This window comes from Etheostoma spectabile, chromosome 21 (genome assembly GCF_008692095.1).
Source record: "Etheostoma spectabile isolate EspeVRDwgs_2016 chromosome 21, UIUC_Espe_1.0, whole genome shotgun sequence".
Classification (NCBI taxonomy): Eukaryota; Metazoa; Chordata; class Actinopteri; order Perciformes; family Percidae; genus Etheostoma; species Etheostoma spectabile.
In genome coordinates this window covers 21,148,910-21,169,496 of record NC_045753.1, presented here as the reverse complement: position 1 = coordinate 21,169,496, position 20,587 = coordinate 21,148,910, and the positions used below count along the sequence as shown (strand labels likewise).

General features: G+C 41.2%; 2 protein-coding genes across 4 annotated transcripts in view; one reads left to right on the top strand and one right to left on the bottom strand.

Moving 5' to 3' along the window:
- The window catches only part of tbc1d24 (TBC1 domain family, member 24), a 9,826-nt gene extending 7,329 nt beyond the window's left edge, over positions 1-2,497 (bottom strand). For 2 of the 3 annotated variants that reach the window (XM_032503086.1, XM_032503088.1), the window contains exon 1: positions 2,274-2,497. The gene's annotated coding sequence lies outside the window, so the exon portion shown is untranslated. The other variant, XM_032503087.1, reaches the window with a different exon arrangement.
- Positions 2,026-17,551, top strand: LOC116671686 (alpha-1,6-mannosylglycoprotein 6-beta-N-acetylglucosaminyltransferase B; the record flags this gene model as incomplete). Its single annotated transcript, XM_032503085.1, is given in 20 exon segments — positions 2,026-2,230; positions 5,239-5,299; positions 5,745-5,800; positions 7,356-7,471; positions 9,873-10,002; positions 10,087-10,241; positions 12,017-12,081; positions 12,293-12,466; positions 12,626-12,799; positions 12,896-13,065; positions 13,300-13,431; positions 13,635-13,768; positions 14,867-15,009; positions 15,203-15,358; positions 15,440-15,586; positions 15,679-15,795; positions 15,910-15,984; positions 16,193-16,353; positions 16,458-16,707; positions 16,750-17,551. Coding segments are annotated over 17 exon segments (2,274 nt in total). The 5' UTR covers positions 2,026-2,230; positions 5,239-5,299; positions 5,745-5,774.
- Between the last annotated feature and the right edge of the window lie 3,036 nt (positions 17,552-20,587).

Genomic DNA, 20,587 nt, shown 5'->3' with positions numbered 1-20,587 from the left:
TTGTGTTAATATTTTGTGAAAGCACCAACAGTAGACCCTACAATATTGCCACCATATTGACATTGATGTATTTGGTCATAAATATCATGATAAAAACAGACAAAAACGTTTTTACTTGCATTTTCTGAAATATGTTACGTCCATATGTGTTTGTGTTATGTTGTGAATGTGAAAATGAACTGCGACCTCCTCTGTCAGCTCTAGCCACTAAAAAAGAAATTAGCAGAAAAAGCATGCCAATTACAAAATCTGGTCAGTCTGATGTCATGTTGCCTAAACTCATTACTATTCAGGAGCTCTCCCAGTTGTGCTGGGTAAAGGATGCTGGTAGCCAGGCTCTCATTAGCTAGCTGTTAGCCAATCAGAGTCAAACAGTTTAGCTTTGCTTAGTTGAATATTAATGAGAAATGGCACAAATCGAGTCTTCCTGTAGGCTTTCTATACCACACTAGAATGGCTTGAAACAAGGTAACCAAGACATTTTTTCCACAAAACATGTTAGAGTCCTTGTTAGACTTCAGACATTAAGTAATGAAATACGTATGGCAGGGCCCCTTTAATTTTCTCCATATCGCCCAGCTCTAGTGCTAAGGGGAAAAACTTAGCGCATGCTGCAAAAGTTCACTGGCAATATATTTAAAAACTAACAATAGTTGTTTTACAACCATCAAATCATGTCACACTGTTTTTCAACAAGTCACATGATGATGTCCAAAGTTCACTTGCAATATACTGAAAATGATCGCCAGAAATTCATCAGATAATTTTCTTCTTCAAACAAGTCATATGGAGGTGCTTACCATTACATTACTGCATGTAAAACTGGAAGCACTTATTGTAAACGTTGTTGAGAAATTAACTGTCCCACATTGAGGGTATGTTTACCTCAACCTTGCCATTTTACTTTTCATACAGGACATGAGAACACTTATTTAGATGAACAGAGGTCTCCTAAACCAAAGCCTTGATACCCATAGTCTTCAAAACTCAACTTGTCATGTATACATACATCTGGAGGCATGGTAGCATTAAAGCCACTGTAACTTTAAACAATGTTGAGTAAGATGCCAAACCCTACAAGCTTAGCTGCCATTAGGTTCAACTGGCTGGGACTTTAACATTATTTAAACTGGGGCTGCTTACCATGATGACAAATTAACTTTGCATACTGTAAAGGTAGACTTGGGAAAAGTGACAGCGGTCCAAAGGGTATTGGAGTAGCAGTATCCTGCCCATATGGCTTGTCTAATGTTATGAAAATTGCTCTTACAGTTCCTGTCTTTATCCTGAAAAGAGGTTAGCCAACTTCCCTAGCATAATGCACATGTGCACATGTCTACATACTATAGTATACTGTCTGTAATAGATTGCACTGAATGAACACTAACAGCTCCCACCAGCGTGTTCATGCATTTTGCTCAAATCTAATGCTTTCCAAAGATGACGTATCTGTTGCAAATTAAATGTGAATACTCAAAATTACTTCCTGAGGAATACTCACAAGCTTTAAAAGAAGGAGCTAGAAATTTACTGTAATTGTACCTCTGAGTCGACATGTTTAAGTACCGTTACTGTGAGCAATCAGAGATTTCAATTTTACATCAGAGGCTAAGCAGATGGAACTTGGACACAAATCCATTGGCAGAGAAATGGCTAATGCCAGTGTCTGCCACCTTATCTCTGAGCTGTAGGTAACATGGAACGAGAGTAGAACACACACTGAAATAGCAGCTGCAAATGCACGCAAAGTTGCACATACTGTATCTTTTTAGTCAATAATAACCAAGCAACGTTAGCTAGCCAGCAGAGGTTATAGTAGCCTGTGCTCCCACGGGTCACAGGGTATTTAGCTAACATTACCGCCCGAGTAAATCTGATACACCCTTTTCCATTCAGACTTGCCAAGTTAGCACTGCTAGCGTTACCTAGCTAGCCGCAAGCGGCTCTTGTCAGTGCATTAAGCAGCTAACGAGACCTTAACCAATCACACAACTAGCTAGCAACCGGACAACATAACACGCAATACTGACACGAAGCCATGCAAACACCGACACCAAAATGACATAGTAAAATATGTTGGCTAACGTTGCTGCACCAGCTAGCACGAATGTTACCAACCACAAATTAATTTCGTCCGCAGGCTGTCTTGGAGTTTGTTGATGTAAGGAGATTGTGGAAAAGGGATGCATTAAACACCGGCGACAGGAACAAGGAATAAGACTAAAGTCTGGTAAGCAACTGATAAATAACTGACAAGTGAACCTTATCCTTACCTGGATATGAGATGTCTTGAGACGTGAAGTACTCATATTGTTGCCTTGGGCATGCGCAGTGCCTCCATCCTTGGTTAGGTGCCCTTCTGTGAGCGTGCTGGAGCTGCAGAGAGGGTCTCAGGTGGGTGGATTAAACAGGCTATACCGTTTACAGCCACTTCGTTATACGCTCTGCTCAATTCACAAGAATTTGTGAATGCAAAAAACATATTACAGATTAATACATATACTGTAGTCATTATGTGCTACTACTTAGACACACTTATCCACACAGTTCCATAAATGATTATTGGAGCATTATAGAGAAAAATATTTGGCTATTCCAATGGTGTACTCAGAAGCTACCGTTGCTGTGACCATGTAGAGGTTACATGACAGATCACAGTAGCCTATCTGCTTTTTCTTATTTACTTGCAGTGCTCTTACAAAAGTGATGGCACTGGAAGAGGACAGGAAGTACCCTAGCAAGGGCAACAAACCCTGCCTTTGTCCTGTATTTAAAGCAACCGTCTAAACACATGACAGTTATTACTGCTAATTAAATTGCGGAACCATCATTGCCTCCCAGAACAACTCAGGGTAAAATGTTGTCTGGTATCTTCTTTTTCCTCTTAAACACAGCTGATGTTTTTCATGTCCTCATTTAGCCTACTAAACCCTTATTAGTACTGCAATAGGTTAGAAAGATTGTGCTTGATATGTTGATGTGTGATAGAGAGTGTAATCAAATATCATTTGTGGCCAAAGATTTACCAGCATTTGGCTGAGAGCTATTCATTTTTAAGGAAATTAAAGAAAACTTTAAGAAAAACATGAGTGTGAAGGATTGTCAGCGAGTGTGAGTGAGTGAGTGAGTGAGTAAGTGAGAGAATGAGAGAGAGAGAGATAGAGAGAGAGAGAGAGAGAGAGAGAGAGAGAGAGAGAGAGACAGATGGGCGTAAAGCCAGTAAGTCTTAAGGTCCTTTAGCTTATGGAGGTTTATGCTCCCACATGCTGCGTGACATCACTCCAGTAACCCCCCCCGCCCTCCTATCTCACATGTACACACACACGCACACACCTGTGCACATAGTGCACACATTCGCATATTGCACTGATGAACAGACCACACACTGTACATATACATAAGACAACAAAGAACCAGGACCTGAAACCCTCACAAACCTAGCCTGTGAGATCTGACCAACCCTGTAATTCACATGGGTTAGACCAGTTCCCTTTTAAGCATGTACCATTAACAACAGGGTTTTACTCTAAACACAACCAACTTAGGTTGTCTACAATTAAATAGACATCTGTAGCCTAGAGATATCAATTTGTGCAGGGAAAGTGAATGTGCAATTGCATTGTCTTTCAGCACCTGTCCTTGGATAAGATACGAAAAGTCTGCAACTGTTCCGGTGTGCAACTTTCAGTTGGCTAAATAAACAACAAAAAACAAAAACTGTATGGATGCTAATTTTTTCAATCTATTAGTGATTTAAGTCTGTAAAAATAACATAATTTGCCCTTGACAGTTTTTCAGTTGTGAGGATTTGTTTTCTTTATTATCATTGTGAATTGATTGATCACTTTTGTATTTTGTTGTTTACTGTTTGTCAGACAAAGTAACAAAGATGTATACAAATAAGCAAAAATGGGATGGGAGTGGCATATAATTGAGTAATTGATGTGTTTATTAATACAGCATAGAAAGATAATCAATAATTAAATAATCTTAAATTGGAGCTCTCAAAGTCAGAGGTCCCTCTCTCTAGCCAAATGGGATGTTGTTAATTAGTTAAGTAGTGTGGAAACTTCTGGCATGCTGTACGGTACTGTGATCTAATTACTGTGGCATGTTCGTTCTCATGATCACTGTTTTCAGAAGTCTAAATAGATCACAATACCATTTTTGTTTCCGTCATCTTTTCCTGTGAACGTATTTCAGATTCTGTGGGGTCCATTTGCTTTGAATCATGCCTCCTAAAGGCCATCTTGACACGAATGTATGCAGTTTTGAACCAAACTATACTACAACTATACTTGGCTTGGCACACATTACAGCATGTTGTGTCAATGAAAACATAAAATATACCTTTAAAAATGTTCGAAAGCTTCCCAGTTAAAACCCACATGAGTACTTAGAGATGTATTTTTTACATTGCATTGAGAAAACATTTGTGGTTAAGCTGCGTTTCCTTTCCTCATTCACATACAGGTATGGCGCCCTCTTCAGGTACCTGGGAGACTAGGATGTGATCTGTGGCCAACCTGGGTGGCTGCTTGTCACCAATGGTGCAAGTTATCTAGTCGTGCATTACTCAATAAACCAGTATTGTGACTAAAAATAAAAACTGCTGATGCTTAGTGAAACATCCCTTTCAAAAATGGGACCCTTTGATAACGTGTTATGGTTTCTCTCTCTCTAATTCTAGCACTTTCAACCGAATGAAAGCCAAACCTGAAATAATGAAATCAATTCAATAATTCTTGTCTGATTGAATTATTTGACAACTTTGTTACAACACAGTAAGTCAGGATTACAACTTAACTTAACCTTAATTGTTATCTACCAAGTTTCCACTGGGTATTTTCTTGGGTCTAGCGTACAGTTGTTGTCATTCATTTTGTACCATCTTTTGTCTGTATTGTGCCATTCAGGTTTGCACCATTGGAGCTATTTAAATGAGCTCCCTGCTATATCAATTCACTATCAAGGCTTAAGTCTAGTCATCAAAACTGAAAGAAACTGTGTCACCCAATAGCGTGGGCTCCATTGTGTCTGTGAAAGGCCTAAGCCGCACTCTGGGTATTGTTTCTTAAAAGGGGAGTCAGGTTACCTTGACAACCGCAGGATGCCTACCCATAGGCCCTGAGACAGAGAAAAGGCATAGCCGGAGAAGGAGGGAAAAAAAGCGAAAGAGACAAAAAAAAGGAGGCAAGATATTTCCCAGCCCCAACTATATTTTCTTTTCTTTTTTAGTTTGTGTGTTTTGAAAACAGGCCTGATGGTTGCCAGTGGGTTGGGACGAAGACCCAAGGAGGTGAGGATGTGTGTTAGTGTGTGTGTGTGCGTGTGTATGTGGTTGCCCATGTGCTGGTTTGTCTTGTACGCTGAGCTGCTGACATCTCTGTCTTACATTGACACACAACAGCAGTTTTGTTTTGTGTCAGTTTTTCTCTCATTTTACTGAACATGTTTAAGACACCTACAGAAAGACCACATGCTGAAAAGGCTTTAATGGCCAGTCATGCTGGCAACAGCATTACTTGAAATCTATTAACGCCTTCTGACTTTATTGATGCAATTCATGTGGAAAGTGTGACCATTCATTTGCTGTATAAAAGAAACTACAAGGGACATTTAGTGCTTAAACCCAAATACGGGAGTGGGAAATGTAATTGTGTTAGAATAGTCAAAACATGTTATTTGTATAACTATACATGTTTTACTGAGCAACAAACTTTGCAATGTCCTTATTTTGACAGTGAGATCCAACATCCTGTAAACAGAGGGCCATGCATGTTGCACTGCGACCACGCAGGTAAGACTCAGCATTGTTAGATCAGTTTCTAATTAGTGTCCAGGAAGAAAGTAACTGATGCAGTGCGCCTGACATTTTGATTAACTTGATTTAGCTTGCTTAAAGCAAAAAAAAAAGCTATTTTCATTCTCATTTTGACAGCTGATAGGTCTGAGTGGCCCCTCCCAGTGACTGTCAGGCTCGTTGACAAAGCTTAGCAAAAGTGATTAAACTCATGATCACTTTTTCCTTTTACGTGGAGCTGGAACCCTAGTATGTGACATCACCTACAGATATCAGGCCAACTGACCAGTATTCAGTTTGAACATAATTTATCCTGTGCAGATTTACAGCGCTGATCCTTTTCCGTACTACATAGGCCCTCAACCTAAGACATGTGATGTTGTGACGAGTGCTCTGACAGCTTTGATGAAATGCAGATTGATAGAATGAAATGGAAATAATTTGTTTGGATCTGAATCTGGATCTTTATAGGCACTAGGAGAGCATGAACTTTTTGTGCATGTACTACAGCATGCTTCTTTGGATAAGGGTTGTTGGATTTACTGGCCTGATAAAAGAAAGAGTGAAGTGACTGCTCTCTCTGCCCCAGTTAAACCCAGAAAGCAGGCGCATGCTATAATGGCACATCACGTTTTTGATATTTGTTTTGACACGCCAGGGTCCTCACGTGAAGTCATGGAACTATTTAGTTCTCCACATGCTCAAGGCAAAGTCAGGCTGTATGTTTTTATTGCATCAAATATGCTCTTAAAAATCAAATGAATAAAGTCAAAAGGCGATTTAACTAGTTGGTTATGACACAAGTTATTAAAAGGTGGTCTTTTATGTCATGTCCAATATGTATTTAGACAGAAAATATAAATATGACATATCTGAAATTGTTACATACACTGCTGTGTCTGTGCTAATTAAGTATATATACAATACATTATACTGGGCATGTACAAAGATTGTAGCTCAACCCATTTGAGAAAATAGAAATTATAATTTGAGTAAAAAATGTATACCCACATAGGTCTATTGAGTCAGCTGTAACACCTGAAATTGAGTACTAACTAGTTAGCAAGCTAGCAGGAAGGTAAAGGTTAAATTTAGCTATGGATAGCTGAAAGTAATAGATATATAATTTACGTTGATAGCCAAAAGTAATGAATAAATAGTTCAAATAGATATAAGATAAATATTACTTAGACAAATGTAAGGCGGATAAACAGTTTAGTTAAGGTAAAAGAAATGGATAAATGGTTGAAACAGTTAGCTAAAAGTAATCAAAAAGGGTTGAAATTGTTAGATTAAAGTAATGAACAAAGTTTTTAAATTGTTATCTTAAAGTAATGGATACATACTTACATACATGCTTGAAATTTTTAGCTAAAAGCAATTGATAAATGCTTGACAGTTGAAGCTTCTGCAACTCCAAGGTAGATGTCGAATGCAAACTTACCTAAACATTGTAAACAGCTACAATAACATAAAAAATATCAGAGGTTGGGTACTAAATGCTGTTCCCTGAAGCATTTCAGGAGGTTTCTCTGTGTGTTGTGCCCTCTAGTGGTTGCCTGGTGCTCTGTCTGTGCCTCTCGATGTTCACCCTGCTGCTGCAGAGCCTCTGGGTGCCACTTGAGACGACCAAGGATGAACCGGCTGGGAGGTCACCTAAGGAACAAGGTAACACACACACACACACACACACACACACACACACACACACACACACACACACACAGACACACACAGGTCAGCTTAGAAGTGGACATTCTAGAAAAAAAACAGGAGCCTTACCTTTTTTTAATTTAATACCAGGTAAAAACATTCATGCACTACTATTTATGAATAACGTAAACCCATAACCCATTAAAACACATCACATAATCTCACTCAGACGCAATGTGTTCACACTGAGCACTGATTGGGGAATCACCAGGTGATAAGACCTGACTGCCTTCCCAGTGTCAGATACACTTTGTACACAATTCGCGGTGGGTCCTCCCATGTGTCTGACAGTTGTGGGTTTGTGGCCCTGTTCGACGCAGTTGTCTGACTAAACTGTTTCCTAAAGCACGGCATTTAAGGGGGTAGGAGAAAAGGTTGTTTGGGCAAAATCTTTCCTCCTGGTTTACAAGGAAGAGACAAACGTCAACAATCTCCACCAGAGAATGTTTTATTCAAGGAATAAATAAGCATATCTAGCATATTCTGCCGCCATTCCTCTACTAGTTTGTTAACCTACGAGTCATCGTCAAACATCATCAGAAGCTTTTTGGAAATAGACTCAGCAAACAACCGCTCTGTGTTTTCAAGTGGTTCAGGAGGTCTCTAATTAATGGTCAATGGTGTATTTGTCAGGAATCTTGATTTAGTAATCAAGTGTTTGCATCATTTGAATGGTTTCTGGTAATGTTTTCTTTGGAAGTTTTTTTTTTTTTTATTCAAAAGGTACTTGCTTCACTTCTGAATTATATGGTAAGTTGCCATCTATGAGGGTTAATAATCAAATACACAGGTTTAACTTAAAACAGAACAAACTCACATTTTTCTTGTGAAAGGCTGATCCATCCATTTCAGAATAGGGGAGGACTTTTTTATCTAAACATCCTGTTCCTTTTCTTCTCAAATTCAAAGAAAGTTGCTTTTAGCAGACAATATAAACCCCTGGTGCATCTCAGCCACAGACCCACAATTCCTTTGTGTTTTGAGGGACCCACCATATATGTATACACAGTATATTGTGTATAAAAGAGCCACCCAGCTATGATTGTGTTGGAAAATATACCACATGGGGGAAGCTGTTGGTCAGCGTGCACAGTTACTCCAGCTCAAATTGACCAAATGTTTAGTTTTCGAACGGTCTCTGCGAAACTTCACTCATCTGACCAAGTCATTAGATGTTACATTCAATCCTAAAACCACCCTTGTTTTGATGTTATAAAAGGCTATCCAAAAATAAAGTTTATTTTCAAGAAAAGGCTTGAACAGAATGGTATTCAATGATGTTGGCTCTGACACTTTATATAAGTGGATTATTCTTATTTCATTAAACCATTGTGTTATGAACACACATAATAAGGAGCTTTGTACTGCATATTTTCTATCTCCATGTGATCTGACAATGTGCAGAAACAACTTGATGATATATTTTCTGCTACATTATACAACAAGTAACGGTTGCACACACATACCTACACACCATTTTGTTAGCTGCACATACACACATTCACACGTTTTTAAATGATTTGTTCCTATAGTTATCGCACACAACTGGCATTAAGTTGTTACAGGATCCCACCTCTTCTCCGCATTCATCTTTTTCATTGCGTCTGTGCCCAAAGGGCCCCTGGGCCTGTAAGGAGTGATTAAGGAGTGAGCAAACAGAGAGGAGTGACATCACCAGTCTGGTGGATTTTACAGGTTAAAGCTCTTTATCCAAAGAGATCCTTACTCTGACCTCAAATCCACCCTAACATCACCAGCACCCCAGTATAACACTTTTAACAGTCCTCCTTGCAGGAGGACTTTCATAGAGATGTTTCAATGAAGACATCCTTGATCTGACATCTCAAATATGTTATTTAAGCCCCTCCAGCTGGCTTTTACAAGGCACATTTACTGTTTTTACAGTTATGGTACAGTATGTCTGGCAGCTATGTGGCTAACAGAGTGCTTAACTGTGAACACCACTACTTCAGGTCAAACACAAAAAGTACGATAGAGTTTTTCATTCACTATACAGTATGAGTGTATAGGCTTATATATGTGTGTGTGTGCGCTCCTATTTTGACATCTCTATCTGTCATAAAAGAGTCTTTCAGGAAAATCCTTTTCTGTAAAAAAAAAAAAAAGACTAGATGCCATTACCCCCTACATGGAACATGAATATACACATACCTATAATTGCTGCTTCGTTTGCAGTTAAGAAAATAGCATTACATAACCTTGCTGTTTCATAATACACAGGGCAGGATTTGCCATGACATAATGCACAGTATTACTACTTCAACATTACAATAAAGGGTAGCATATGATACTATACATACATGACCTGCCATGTTGTATATATTTTATGTCACAGGTCAGCGTGGGCTCGGCTTTCGCAGGCTGGCTCTTCGCTTGGAGGCTTTGAGTACTCAGGTGCAGAGGCTTAGCAGAGAGAGAGATGTCACCCTGCTGACCAGAGATGATATCAGTCTGTTGCTGCAGAGGTAATCAACAACATCAGTAGTAAACAGAATAAAGTTAATTGTTGTAGTTCATTCAGTGTGGTTACATGTGGGTTTGTTTTTCAGCTTTAGAACAGACCAGCAAGGCTTAGCCCATTTGGTGGAGAGGGAGCTGAAGAGAGTGTCTCAGAGGCTTGACCAGCTTAGCCGTCATCAGCACCATCACCGTTCCCATCAGCCTCACATACCGTCCCCAAATGATGACCTCAGACTACACACAGGTAAAGCCCAGACCTTTACCACATGGGGGGTTTACAGAGGTTATACATGTGTTAGGCTAGCATTTAATCTTTGAACTGTGATAGATTCAAAAAGGAAAATATTATTTGTTGAACTATGAAGCAAATCATAGTCATGGAAGAAACAGAATAAATGCCTTTTATATAATGATGATTTAACTAATTGAATCTGATAACTTTTCATAGTGCATTACTGCTTTGTAGTATGTAGGAGGCAGAAAGGATAAGACAGGCAAGTGATGTGCTCTCTGTGCTGTCTGTGTGAGTTTAGTAGACAGGACTTGTCGTGTCCTGTGGGTGGACAAGTTCACACCCCCAAAACAGAATTTGATTTGAGCAGCTCGGGAGGATCTATGGGGTTTAGATTAGTCTGACTTGGTCCCCATAGTGAGATGTGTATGTGTATGGGCTATTACATGCAAATCTAGCCTAATTTAGCTATAATGTTATGATGCACTTTGCTAAAATCAGTTCATTTTCCACGCTAAAACAGACATTTTGGGGTTTGTTCCAGTTATAATATCCAATGACGTTCTGGTTACACCAAATAAATACACTCCCCCCCTTCTTGCATGTTGCCAGCTTCAATAATTGCAAGCTCTTCCGTGGTTTACTGCAGTGGTAGGGTGATACTCCGAGCCAAATGCACGGTTCATAGCCTCGATAGAGGTTAACCACACAGTGAAATTAACAAGCTGTGATAATGGAGGGTGTGAATAGGGGGGTTAAAGGGCAGTGGTTGCAGGTGGTTATGGGGGATGAAGTCCTTGAATAGAAGTTTAACAAGTCCCACAGAGCCAGTGCTGATCAACTGGCCGTGGGGAGGAAAAAAGTTTTAATCTACACTACGACCCTCCCGAGAGGTGTCAGGTGAGAGTCGGGTTACCCACCCTGGTTGGCACGCAATGGGTTGCATGTGTGTGTGTGGGTGGGGGGACAGAGGGAATGAGTGGCTTCATGCTTACCTCCCTTCCCAAAAAAGGGAATCCATAAAACTGGGGCCACACAGACACCATACCGTGCATATGTGAGGGTACGCACTTGTCGACATGCACACATGTACACACATGCCACCCGCATGCACACAAAAAACACTTCCCCGGCAGCACCAGCCTATTCGCCCCTTACCCTCCTCCTCCTCACATTACCTCACACCCATAAAATAAGACTGAATTACCCAGGAGTCCTTTCACCAACTTGTCTACTCATACTCTTGTTTTTGCAGCGGGAGCACTTTTTTTCTTTCTTTGCTGTGCTCCTATAGCATATCACTGTTTTTAGGCTTTCACACCTCAGCTATGCCTACAGGTTTTCTTATCTTTTTTTTCTGTTTTTTACTACTTTGTTTTACATAGTTAAAGACTGTGTATTTTGGCGAGGGCTAGCGTTGTAAAAAGGGTCTGTTCAGTAGGAGGCAGGTGGGTCAGGTGCGTGTGAGTGTGTATGTTCATTTTAGTTGATTGACATTGGCTAGAGATGGTGGTGGGGGCTTACGGGAAAGGGCCTCTGAGAACACACTGCCTGTACTCTAATGCCTCTTACAAGCATGGCAGTACTCTACATCGTGCCGATGGCTGCTATTCATTGTGAACGTTTCAGTCGAGAGGTTGTATATCAAAGTTATTATCCACTGTTCTTCATTACCCACGTTGAGTCAACTCCACAATGTGCTTTTTGTTACTGGATTGTGGAATAATGATGCATTCAAAAGGGCCACATAAAGAAAAACGGTGTGACAGCTAATATCTTACCCGTAGGGCCCAATGAGAAGTGTGAGGTGCCAATGGATCGTGCGTATCCGGTGTGTGCGGAGAAAGTGGAGGTGAGAAAGTGGAAATATATGTGGTAGCATGAACTTAATCTGTGTGTGCACTGGTATAGTTGTATTGAAGTGAGTCCTCGACTAAAACGCATTTTAAAATAATAGGTATCACAATGTAGCATACCAACAAATGTATGTATCATTTTTATTCATACTACACATCACAAATATTGTGCCTTGTTACTTTGCCTGATTAACACCTCTCTGGCAGTTCCTGCGGACCCGTTGGCAGTCAGACCCCTGTTATGTCTTTTATGGGGTGGATGGTACCACATGCTCCATATTGACATACCTTAGCCAAATAGAGGACTTTTGTCCCCCTCGTCTTGGAAGAAACCACTCTGCGCTGCCATGGCACCAGAAACCTCACTCCTACACAGAGAAGGTACAAACACATCATTTTCATTCTATTGAGTAACACGGTACCACAGATGGAGAATGATTAAGCTCATGATCTACTCTACTAAAACACACATCACACATCGTTTATATCAAATGTACATCCTTTGCACACCTTACTGTTCCACAATATTATCGTACACAGGCTGAGATACGTACAACTCTGAGCCAACTGCATTGGGTGATCAGCAACAACAGTGGTGCTGCCGTAAACTTCATCCAGTCCAGAGTGGAAAGGATGTCTAAACGGTGGATACAGGCTGCTCTGAGGATGAGGATGAGGCAGAGCAGCAGCAAGACAGCCTCGACCCAGATGAGGGTATAACCAGCAAGACAACTCTGCCAAGCATCATTCTGTTTCGTTTTCTGATTTTCAAATTAATGTCTGAAATTGCCCCCAACAACCATGCTCTAGGTGCTGCTTTATCCCGGGGCCCTGGCTGGGAGTGTTGGCCAGCGTTTTGAGGCCCTGGTGGAGAGAGGGGGTCCTCTGGGGGAGCTGGTCCAGTGGGCTGACCTCAGCGTCTGTCTGACAATCCTGGGCCACAACCTAACCTTCAGCACCTCACAGCAACAACTCCACAGGCTGGCACCACTGTTAAATTCTGTTTTAATTGACACAAAATATTATGTGTATCTGGAATGTACTGATAACATATAGTATGAACAGACGTACTTTATTAGTTAACCGGATTGACCATATGTATTCATAATTGTCTGGTCTATGATAACTTTACACTGATGAGAAAGGCAAAAGATCATTGCTGAATGATGCTGAGCGATTAGTGGTGTGATGGGTGTTTATTGTGATTGGTCCAGCCTGGTAGGTGCTGCGCCAGGCCGAGGCAGTTGTCCAATCCAGAGGCCTCTGACCTATGACCTCATCTACACTGACTACCATGGTCTTGCTCATCTTCAAGGTGCCATGGGACTGGCTTTCCTGCATTACCAGTACGAGCACATAACCACCAAATACATAATTATGTTTCTAGTTTATCAGTAGGCCTACTTCTCCCTTCTCTGAATAATATTGCACCTTTATTGTACATTGAAACAGTAGAGTTATAAGTGTGTTTAATGTCCTTTAGGATCAAAACCTTTAATGTATTGGTAGATTTTGTGATCAACTAATGTTTTTTTTTTTTATATTCTAGGTGTCGCTTCAGAATCCTGGACTCCTTTGGCACTGAACCAGCCTTTAACTTGGGGAGTTATGCGGATAGTCATGGATATAAAACACTGTGGGGCAGCTGGGGTCTGCAACCTCTGCAGTACATGACCATGTTCCGTAAGTCGGAGTATTTGTGTGTGTGTGTGTGGGTGGGACGTCTGACATGAGTGAAACCACACCTGTGACACTGTATTATGGCAACTCAGTACTGTACATTGATTCAGAAATGCACTACCCAACTCAACACACATTTACAGACATGTATATCCCGCTGCTGCAGCACTGATCCTTCACATACACCCCTCTGAGCGTCTTCACACAGTGGGAGGATTAATACCTGAGGTTAAATAAACTTGGTGCCCAGACAGAGGTTTCGTTCCAACACCTCTCCTTGTCATCTTTCCCGCCCTGCCGGGAGATGGAGACAAGCTGGCCGCACTGGGCAGAGAGCCACTCTCCGTGCCTCAGGCTGCAACACTGTTTATTTGTCCTGCTGAGGGGGAGACAGGGATGGATGTTAGTGGATGGTGGGGAAGGGGCAGAAAGAGAGTAACAAAGACACAGAAAGTAGAAAGAAAAGAAAGAAGCTTGAGAAAATATCGGGTGTGTGTTTATGCTTCTGTTTTGAAATGGGGGAGAGGAAGATAGTCCATAGAAGGATACTAAACAGAAGAGCAGACGAAGCAGAACCCTGAAACCAAGAAACAAAACTTCATTCATTCACATCTTGCTGTCAAAACCCCCGCATGTTGCATGATCTTAATCATATCCGTGCGCTGTTGCATATCGCTCCTAATCTGATAGATGAGCCTAAACAGGTGTAAGAGACAGGAATATGATGTGCTGTCATATGGCTGAATCAGGGGAGATTTGGCAAAAGTCTCATAAACAAATACCTTGAGACCGGAAAGAATGACACACACCTTTGCTGGCACATTCCTAGTAAAGTAAACACTCATCTTTCACACCTTCTTCAGTGTGTCGGAAGGCAGCAGGGTGGCAGCAGCTGCCTATCCAAACAGCCAGATGTTAACCTCTCATATATGTCCAGTTCTCATTTCCTTTAAAAGCTGATTTTTCCTCCACAGCATGTTTTTCCTCTCTCTCTGATTTTTAATCTTAAATGTTCAACTCACCTTTAATATTTCTGGCCTGTGTTGTCATTAACGCCGGTCCAAAACTAACTTTAACTGCTCTGTGATGTGTCGTGTCCAGCTCATACTCCCGATAACTCCTTCCTGGGCTTTGTGAGCGAGGAGACAGCGAGGGACGAGGCGAGGGTGGACGAGCTGGAGCCAGACACCTACAGAAAAGACAGGATAGCAGTTGTTTATGGCAAACAGGACTACATGTGGCAGGTATAATGACCAAAAGATTAAAGCTTATGTACGTGAAAAGGCTGTGAGTTAACAAGAAACATGTCAAGAAGTTAGCTAATACACAACTTTACATATATTGAAAATTTCACAAAGGCATCTTTAGTGTTTCTGTACATGCTGATCTTAAAATACTCTCTGGCCTGTATGTTTCTGTATTATGCATATATACCAGGGCAAATCTGAGTATGTGGAGGTGATCAGTGAAGAGCTGGAGACCCACGCTACAGTCTACCAGCCTCCAGGACTCCCCTCTAATCTGCCCAGCTTCATCAGAAACCACGGCCTGCTGAGTCAGGAACACTTCCTACGACTTCTCCGAAGAGCCAAGGTTAGATCGGAGTCCGCGAATCGGAATCTTTTACACTGAGAGTTTGACATGATCATGTCACCTCTGTTGCTTCCCTCTAAGGTGTTTGTAGGTCTTGGGTTCCCCTATGAGGGTCCAGCTCCCATTGAGGCAATAGCACTGGGCTGTGTCTTCCTTCAGCCACGATTTGACCCACCACACTCATCAGACAACAATGACTTCTACAAAGGCAAGCCCACAACAAGACAGGTAGGAAACTCCTCAAACTAAGAGATGTAATAATTATAAATATTATACACCAATTATTAGATCTAAAGACAATAAATAACTTTGGACCACAGATCTCCTCGCAGCACCCTTATGCTGAGATATTCATTGGAAAACCGCACGTGTGGACTGTAGATGTGACCAACAAGACTGATGTACGGGAGGCTATCAGAGCCATTCTTCGCACAGAGGTGGTGACCAGAGAATTAGCAGTAATACTGTATTTGGATGCATATAGACCATATGACCCTATACATTTCAGGTACAGCAGTGCTGAATAAAAGCTGATGTGTATGTTTTTGCAGCTGAAGCCTTTCATTCCTCGAGAGTTCACATGTGAGGGAATGCTGGAGAGGGTTCACAGTTATATCGCTCACCAGGTACAGAGATGTAGGATAGACCTGTTTCAGTATTTTTTGTGTTCTGTTAGACTCCTGAGGTGATCTTAATCTCTAAAATGTGGGCATTTCACAAAAGTTTTTGTGACATATGATAGTCTACAAGATGTTTTTTAAAAGCTGTATTCTTCAGATAAAAGGGAAACCTTTCAGTTTGGTCGGCAACTTTCTTCCTCTTGAATCCCTCCAGAATTTTTGCAGTAAATCTGTCCCTACTTGGCCACCAGAAAGCACTCTAAGGGTGCACCTGGGTCCGCTGGGTCAGTCGTGTGTCAGCGTGTGTCGACAGTCCTCCCTAGTGTGTGAGCCTGCTCTGTTTCCCAACCTAAACAGTCCTGCTGCATTCGCCAGGTGAGAAATCAGGAGGTGAACAGTGTTCGGGTGTGGGGAAAGACACATGCCATTTGTGCCGTATTCAGCTGAAAATAAATACACTTTCATTTTTCAATTTGTAGACTCAAGATAGGCTGCTCCAGCATGGAGCAGGAAGTCAACCACCTGTTTCCGTCCTACAGCCCTTGGGGTCGACACTGTGGTCTTCAGCAGGACCCTCTGCTGTTCAGTTGTGCCGGCTCCGACCCCTCTTACCGCAGACTGTGTCCCTGCCGAGCTCACCTACCTGGACAGGTGGCACTGTGCCCCGACTGCCTCTAAACACTGTGAGAGAACTCAGGAAATAGGGGGAAAGGGAAGATGAAAAAGGTAATATGATGAAGGCAGCTCCAATGAGCCATCTGCAATACATACAGATGAAGAATTGATCTCGACCAAAGAGAGACAGCTGACCTGCCAATGCTATTTAAAGCTTTGTGGTCTACAAGCCAAGGTTGAAAGATAGTAGATAGAGTATGTTTTATTAATTTGTGCCATTATATAACTTGAATAATCTCAGTAACCATACCTGGCATTTAGCTTTTCACAACAATTGTACTTTTGTTGTGCCAAGTGAGTAAAGTTTATTTATGTAAAAATGCAGGGTGCACCCACTTTCCAGATGTGTCCAACGCGATTGATATGGACAATACTTATTACTCAGGTACCAAAAATGAATAATTGTCATTTCATATGTGTTTTAGGTGTTAAAGGATGATGAATTCAAGGCCTGGTGTCTTGTGGTGCAGAATTAAATCCCTCTTGTTTTGTAGCTTTTTGTCAATCCCTTCAGCAAAACAGTCTTTAAAAGAAAGGCAAGATTCACTTTCGGGAAAAGGTGTATTTAAATATAAGTTTGAAGTGGCACTTATGACACTAAAGCCATTTCATTCTCTTCAGGGTGGGAAATTAGTAATTAGTAATTAATTAGTGCTAATTTCGGGTACTTTTTCAAAGTGGCGGGTGACTTTGCTTGTATACCAGCCACAGTGGCGGGTGGAGTGGTTTTCAGCGCTAGTCCGTGACATCAGTTTAAAAAATGTGGCAACAGATCCCCGGTGTTAAGAGACCCGCCGCCCAGCCAGCAGTAGCAACTGTTAAGGGCAAAGTAAAGAAAAACTTTTTTAAACTTTTTTGAATAAGTGGCGCATTGTGGCGAAGGGAAAACAAGGGAATGGTTAGCTTACTAGGGTTGGGCGATGTCCCCTAACAGTTGATCAGACATACATTCAAATGCCCTCTGTAAATAGACAGTAATACATGCTGCCGCCGGTAGGGGCAGCACATTACAACTTGACCTACTTTCACTTAAGTACGGTGCCGTAAAGTCCAGACTCAATCAGATCTCCGTGATCTGCATAACAGGACAGAAGAACGTTTGCTTTTAACAGAGCGACAGTAATAACCTGATATACCATCATTACTGAGATTAAACTACATTCTCGGTTATATTTGCACTGAATAACGCATTCCATAAACAGAAACATAACCCCTGCAGCGCACGTGAACTGTAGCACTATCGTGATTTAGCCTGCTGTTGCTAATGTACATTCATAAATACTACATAGCATTGTCATAAAACTTATTGATTGATGCACGCACACAGTAGTATCCACAAAGTTAGTCCAATGAGGGGATAAACGATGGTGGCCCTCTATCACGACGGACATTGATGTGATATCGTCCATCGGCACAACCCTATAGCCTACTTTACAGACGACCAGTTCATGCACTGTTACTGTTAAACCTACTCGTTTTCAGAAAATGCAAACAGGAACAACTTACCTTGAATTAGAGGCAATAAAAGACAGTCATCCAAGTCTCAGATCAAGTGCGCTGCCGTACAGCTGGTAAAGATGGGACCCCAGGAGCAGTGTGGCTTTAATTATTTTTTCACATCACTTTTTAATTGCTTTTATTAATAGAATATGTGTAAGTAATACAATTAATGTACTGAAGCAATACAAAATATGCTAGTGCACTTTCATTTATGAAATTGAATTCTGGAAAAAGGGGCTGTATATATACTGTAAGTAGCTTGTAAAATTGGGCATCCACCAGCCACTGTGGCTGGTGGGAAAAAAAAGTTAATTTCCCACCCTGATTTTCTTCTTCTGCTTCAGATCATACGCAGTACAGTGCACTTCAATATCTAATGATTAATTTGCTTGCAGTAATTTATCACACCGGTCAGCGTTGCATGGGATTACTACTCATGTAACCCTTCAATGCATTGCTGGCTGCAAATATTAGCCCGGGCCTCGGAGGAGAGCGGGTGACAGCCTAAGTGATGAGGCTCATTATCTCAGTGAATCATGGATAACCTCAGGATGCCTTTGGGAGGTCACAGCCATATGACCATGATTATACTGTCATATAAACCATTGGTTCCCAACCGTCTTTGACTTAGGAAACCCCCTCAGCTCTGTTTAAACCCAAGCCCCCTGCTAGTATAGGCAGAACCTCATTGTTTGTCTTTCAAACACATATTTTGCGTCATTTAGACTGGGAAAAAAAGTCACAGAAGGCAGGATTAATTATGTTTTCTTGAGTTATTTTATTAGAAATAAGGATTTTGATCATAACAGATGACTCATTTTGCGTTCTTGCATTTGCGCCAATATTATTCCTTGACTGCCTCATGACCTAAAGATCCTTAATGCCCCCCCCCCCAATGGTATTTTGCACCCCAGGTTGATATGAACATGCATGGAAACTTTACATATAGTGATTTAGTTACATGACACAGACAAAGATATGTTTTAGACCTGAACATTTCCATTTCAGAAGCCTCAAATGGTCACACAGACTTATCCCATCATCCTGCCTGCTAAACAGCTTGTGAAAGAAACAAATGATAACAACTAAAGGCCAAACCACAGCCCACAGCATGTGTTTTAAGTGATGGGGTGCTGGATTAACATGGCGCAGCTGTTAGCAAAGATGGCTCCAACAATGGCAACAAGCTGCTATTTTGAACCGGGTCGATGGGAGGTTTTTCTTGGAAAGGACACACAAATGAATGTTAGTTCAATGTTATGTTAATGTTAATTGGCAGAACAAGAGACCTTTTACGCCTGCTACACTTCATGTGACCAGAACACATTGTCACTCAGGGATCAGACCGCTCAGGGCTGCAACGACAGGACCGGTCGACTATGTGATTGACCAGTAAATGCCAGTGAAACGGTCCATGAAAATAACTTTGTGATGACTTTGGTGAATTCATTTGGACTTGTCGAATGTGACTTTTATTTAATAAGCTGAACGGTCCAAAGACGATGGAAAGGAACTTGTGTTTGTGTCAGAAGGCTGTTTGGATTGAAGGAAAATAAAAGTTGGTTTTGACTCAGAGGGACGACTCTGAAGCAAATTTTTGGAAAGCGATGTGTCATTTCTGGATGAGTCATGGTAATTCATATCAGTTACATGTGTTATGGCATATAAAAGCTGTCACTCACCTCCCAGGGGGCTGATAGCAGAGGGTTCAAACTAAGGCTTCAAAAACAGCACAGAGTAGAGCAAAGGCGTAGATGTGGACAGACAAAGGTTTTAGTGTTCCACACGGCTGCCTACCGACCTCATAATGAATGGGAATGTATGAGAGTGTATAACTGACAAAGTACACATGTTTGTCAGAAACCCATTAGACAGACAGATAGATAGATATATAGATAGATAGATAGACAGATTGTCTGGACCAAAGTGATGGAACCAACAGACTGACATTGTCAGCCATATAGACCCATGACCCTAGCATGCCTAAAAACACAGGACTCGATACTTGTATGCAACCTCTGCATGTTAAAATAACGATTAGACTGTTAGAAAACAAAGGATGATTGATGGAGGAGAAAAAAAAGAAAGAATCAAAATCCTTGAGAAACCAAGGAAGGAAACATGAACCTGTGTCAGGGTCAGCCAGACATCATGGAACGTTCATGCTCCACTAGAGGTTCAATAACGTTTGTCTGAGTGAGTTTTAATTTTACATGAGAGACAGGAACTCTTTTGGCCATATAGGGACTCTTTCTCCTATTCCTATAACTGTGGAATGTGGTGGCAAATCACACTTCTCTGCCAAGAAAAATGAGAGATCTTACAGAAGAAAGCCATACAGGAGAGTTTCACTTAAACTTTCAATCTGTGTCACATGCGTTGTTTTATATGAAAGATAAAGATTTATTTTGAGAAACCTCATGCTATTTTCAGA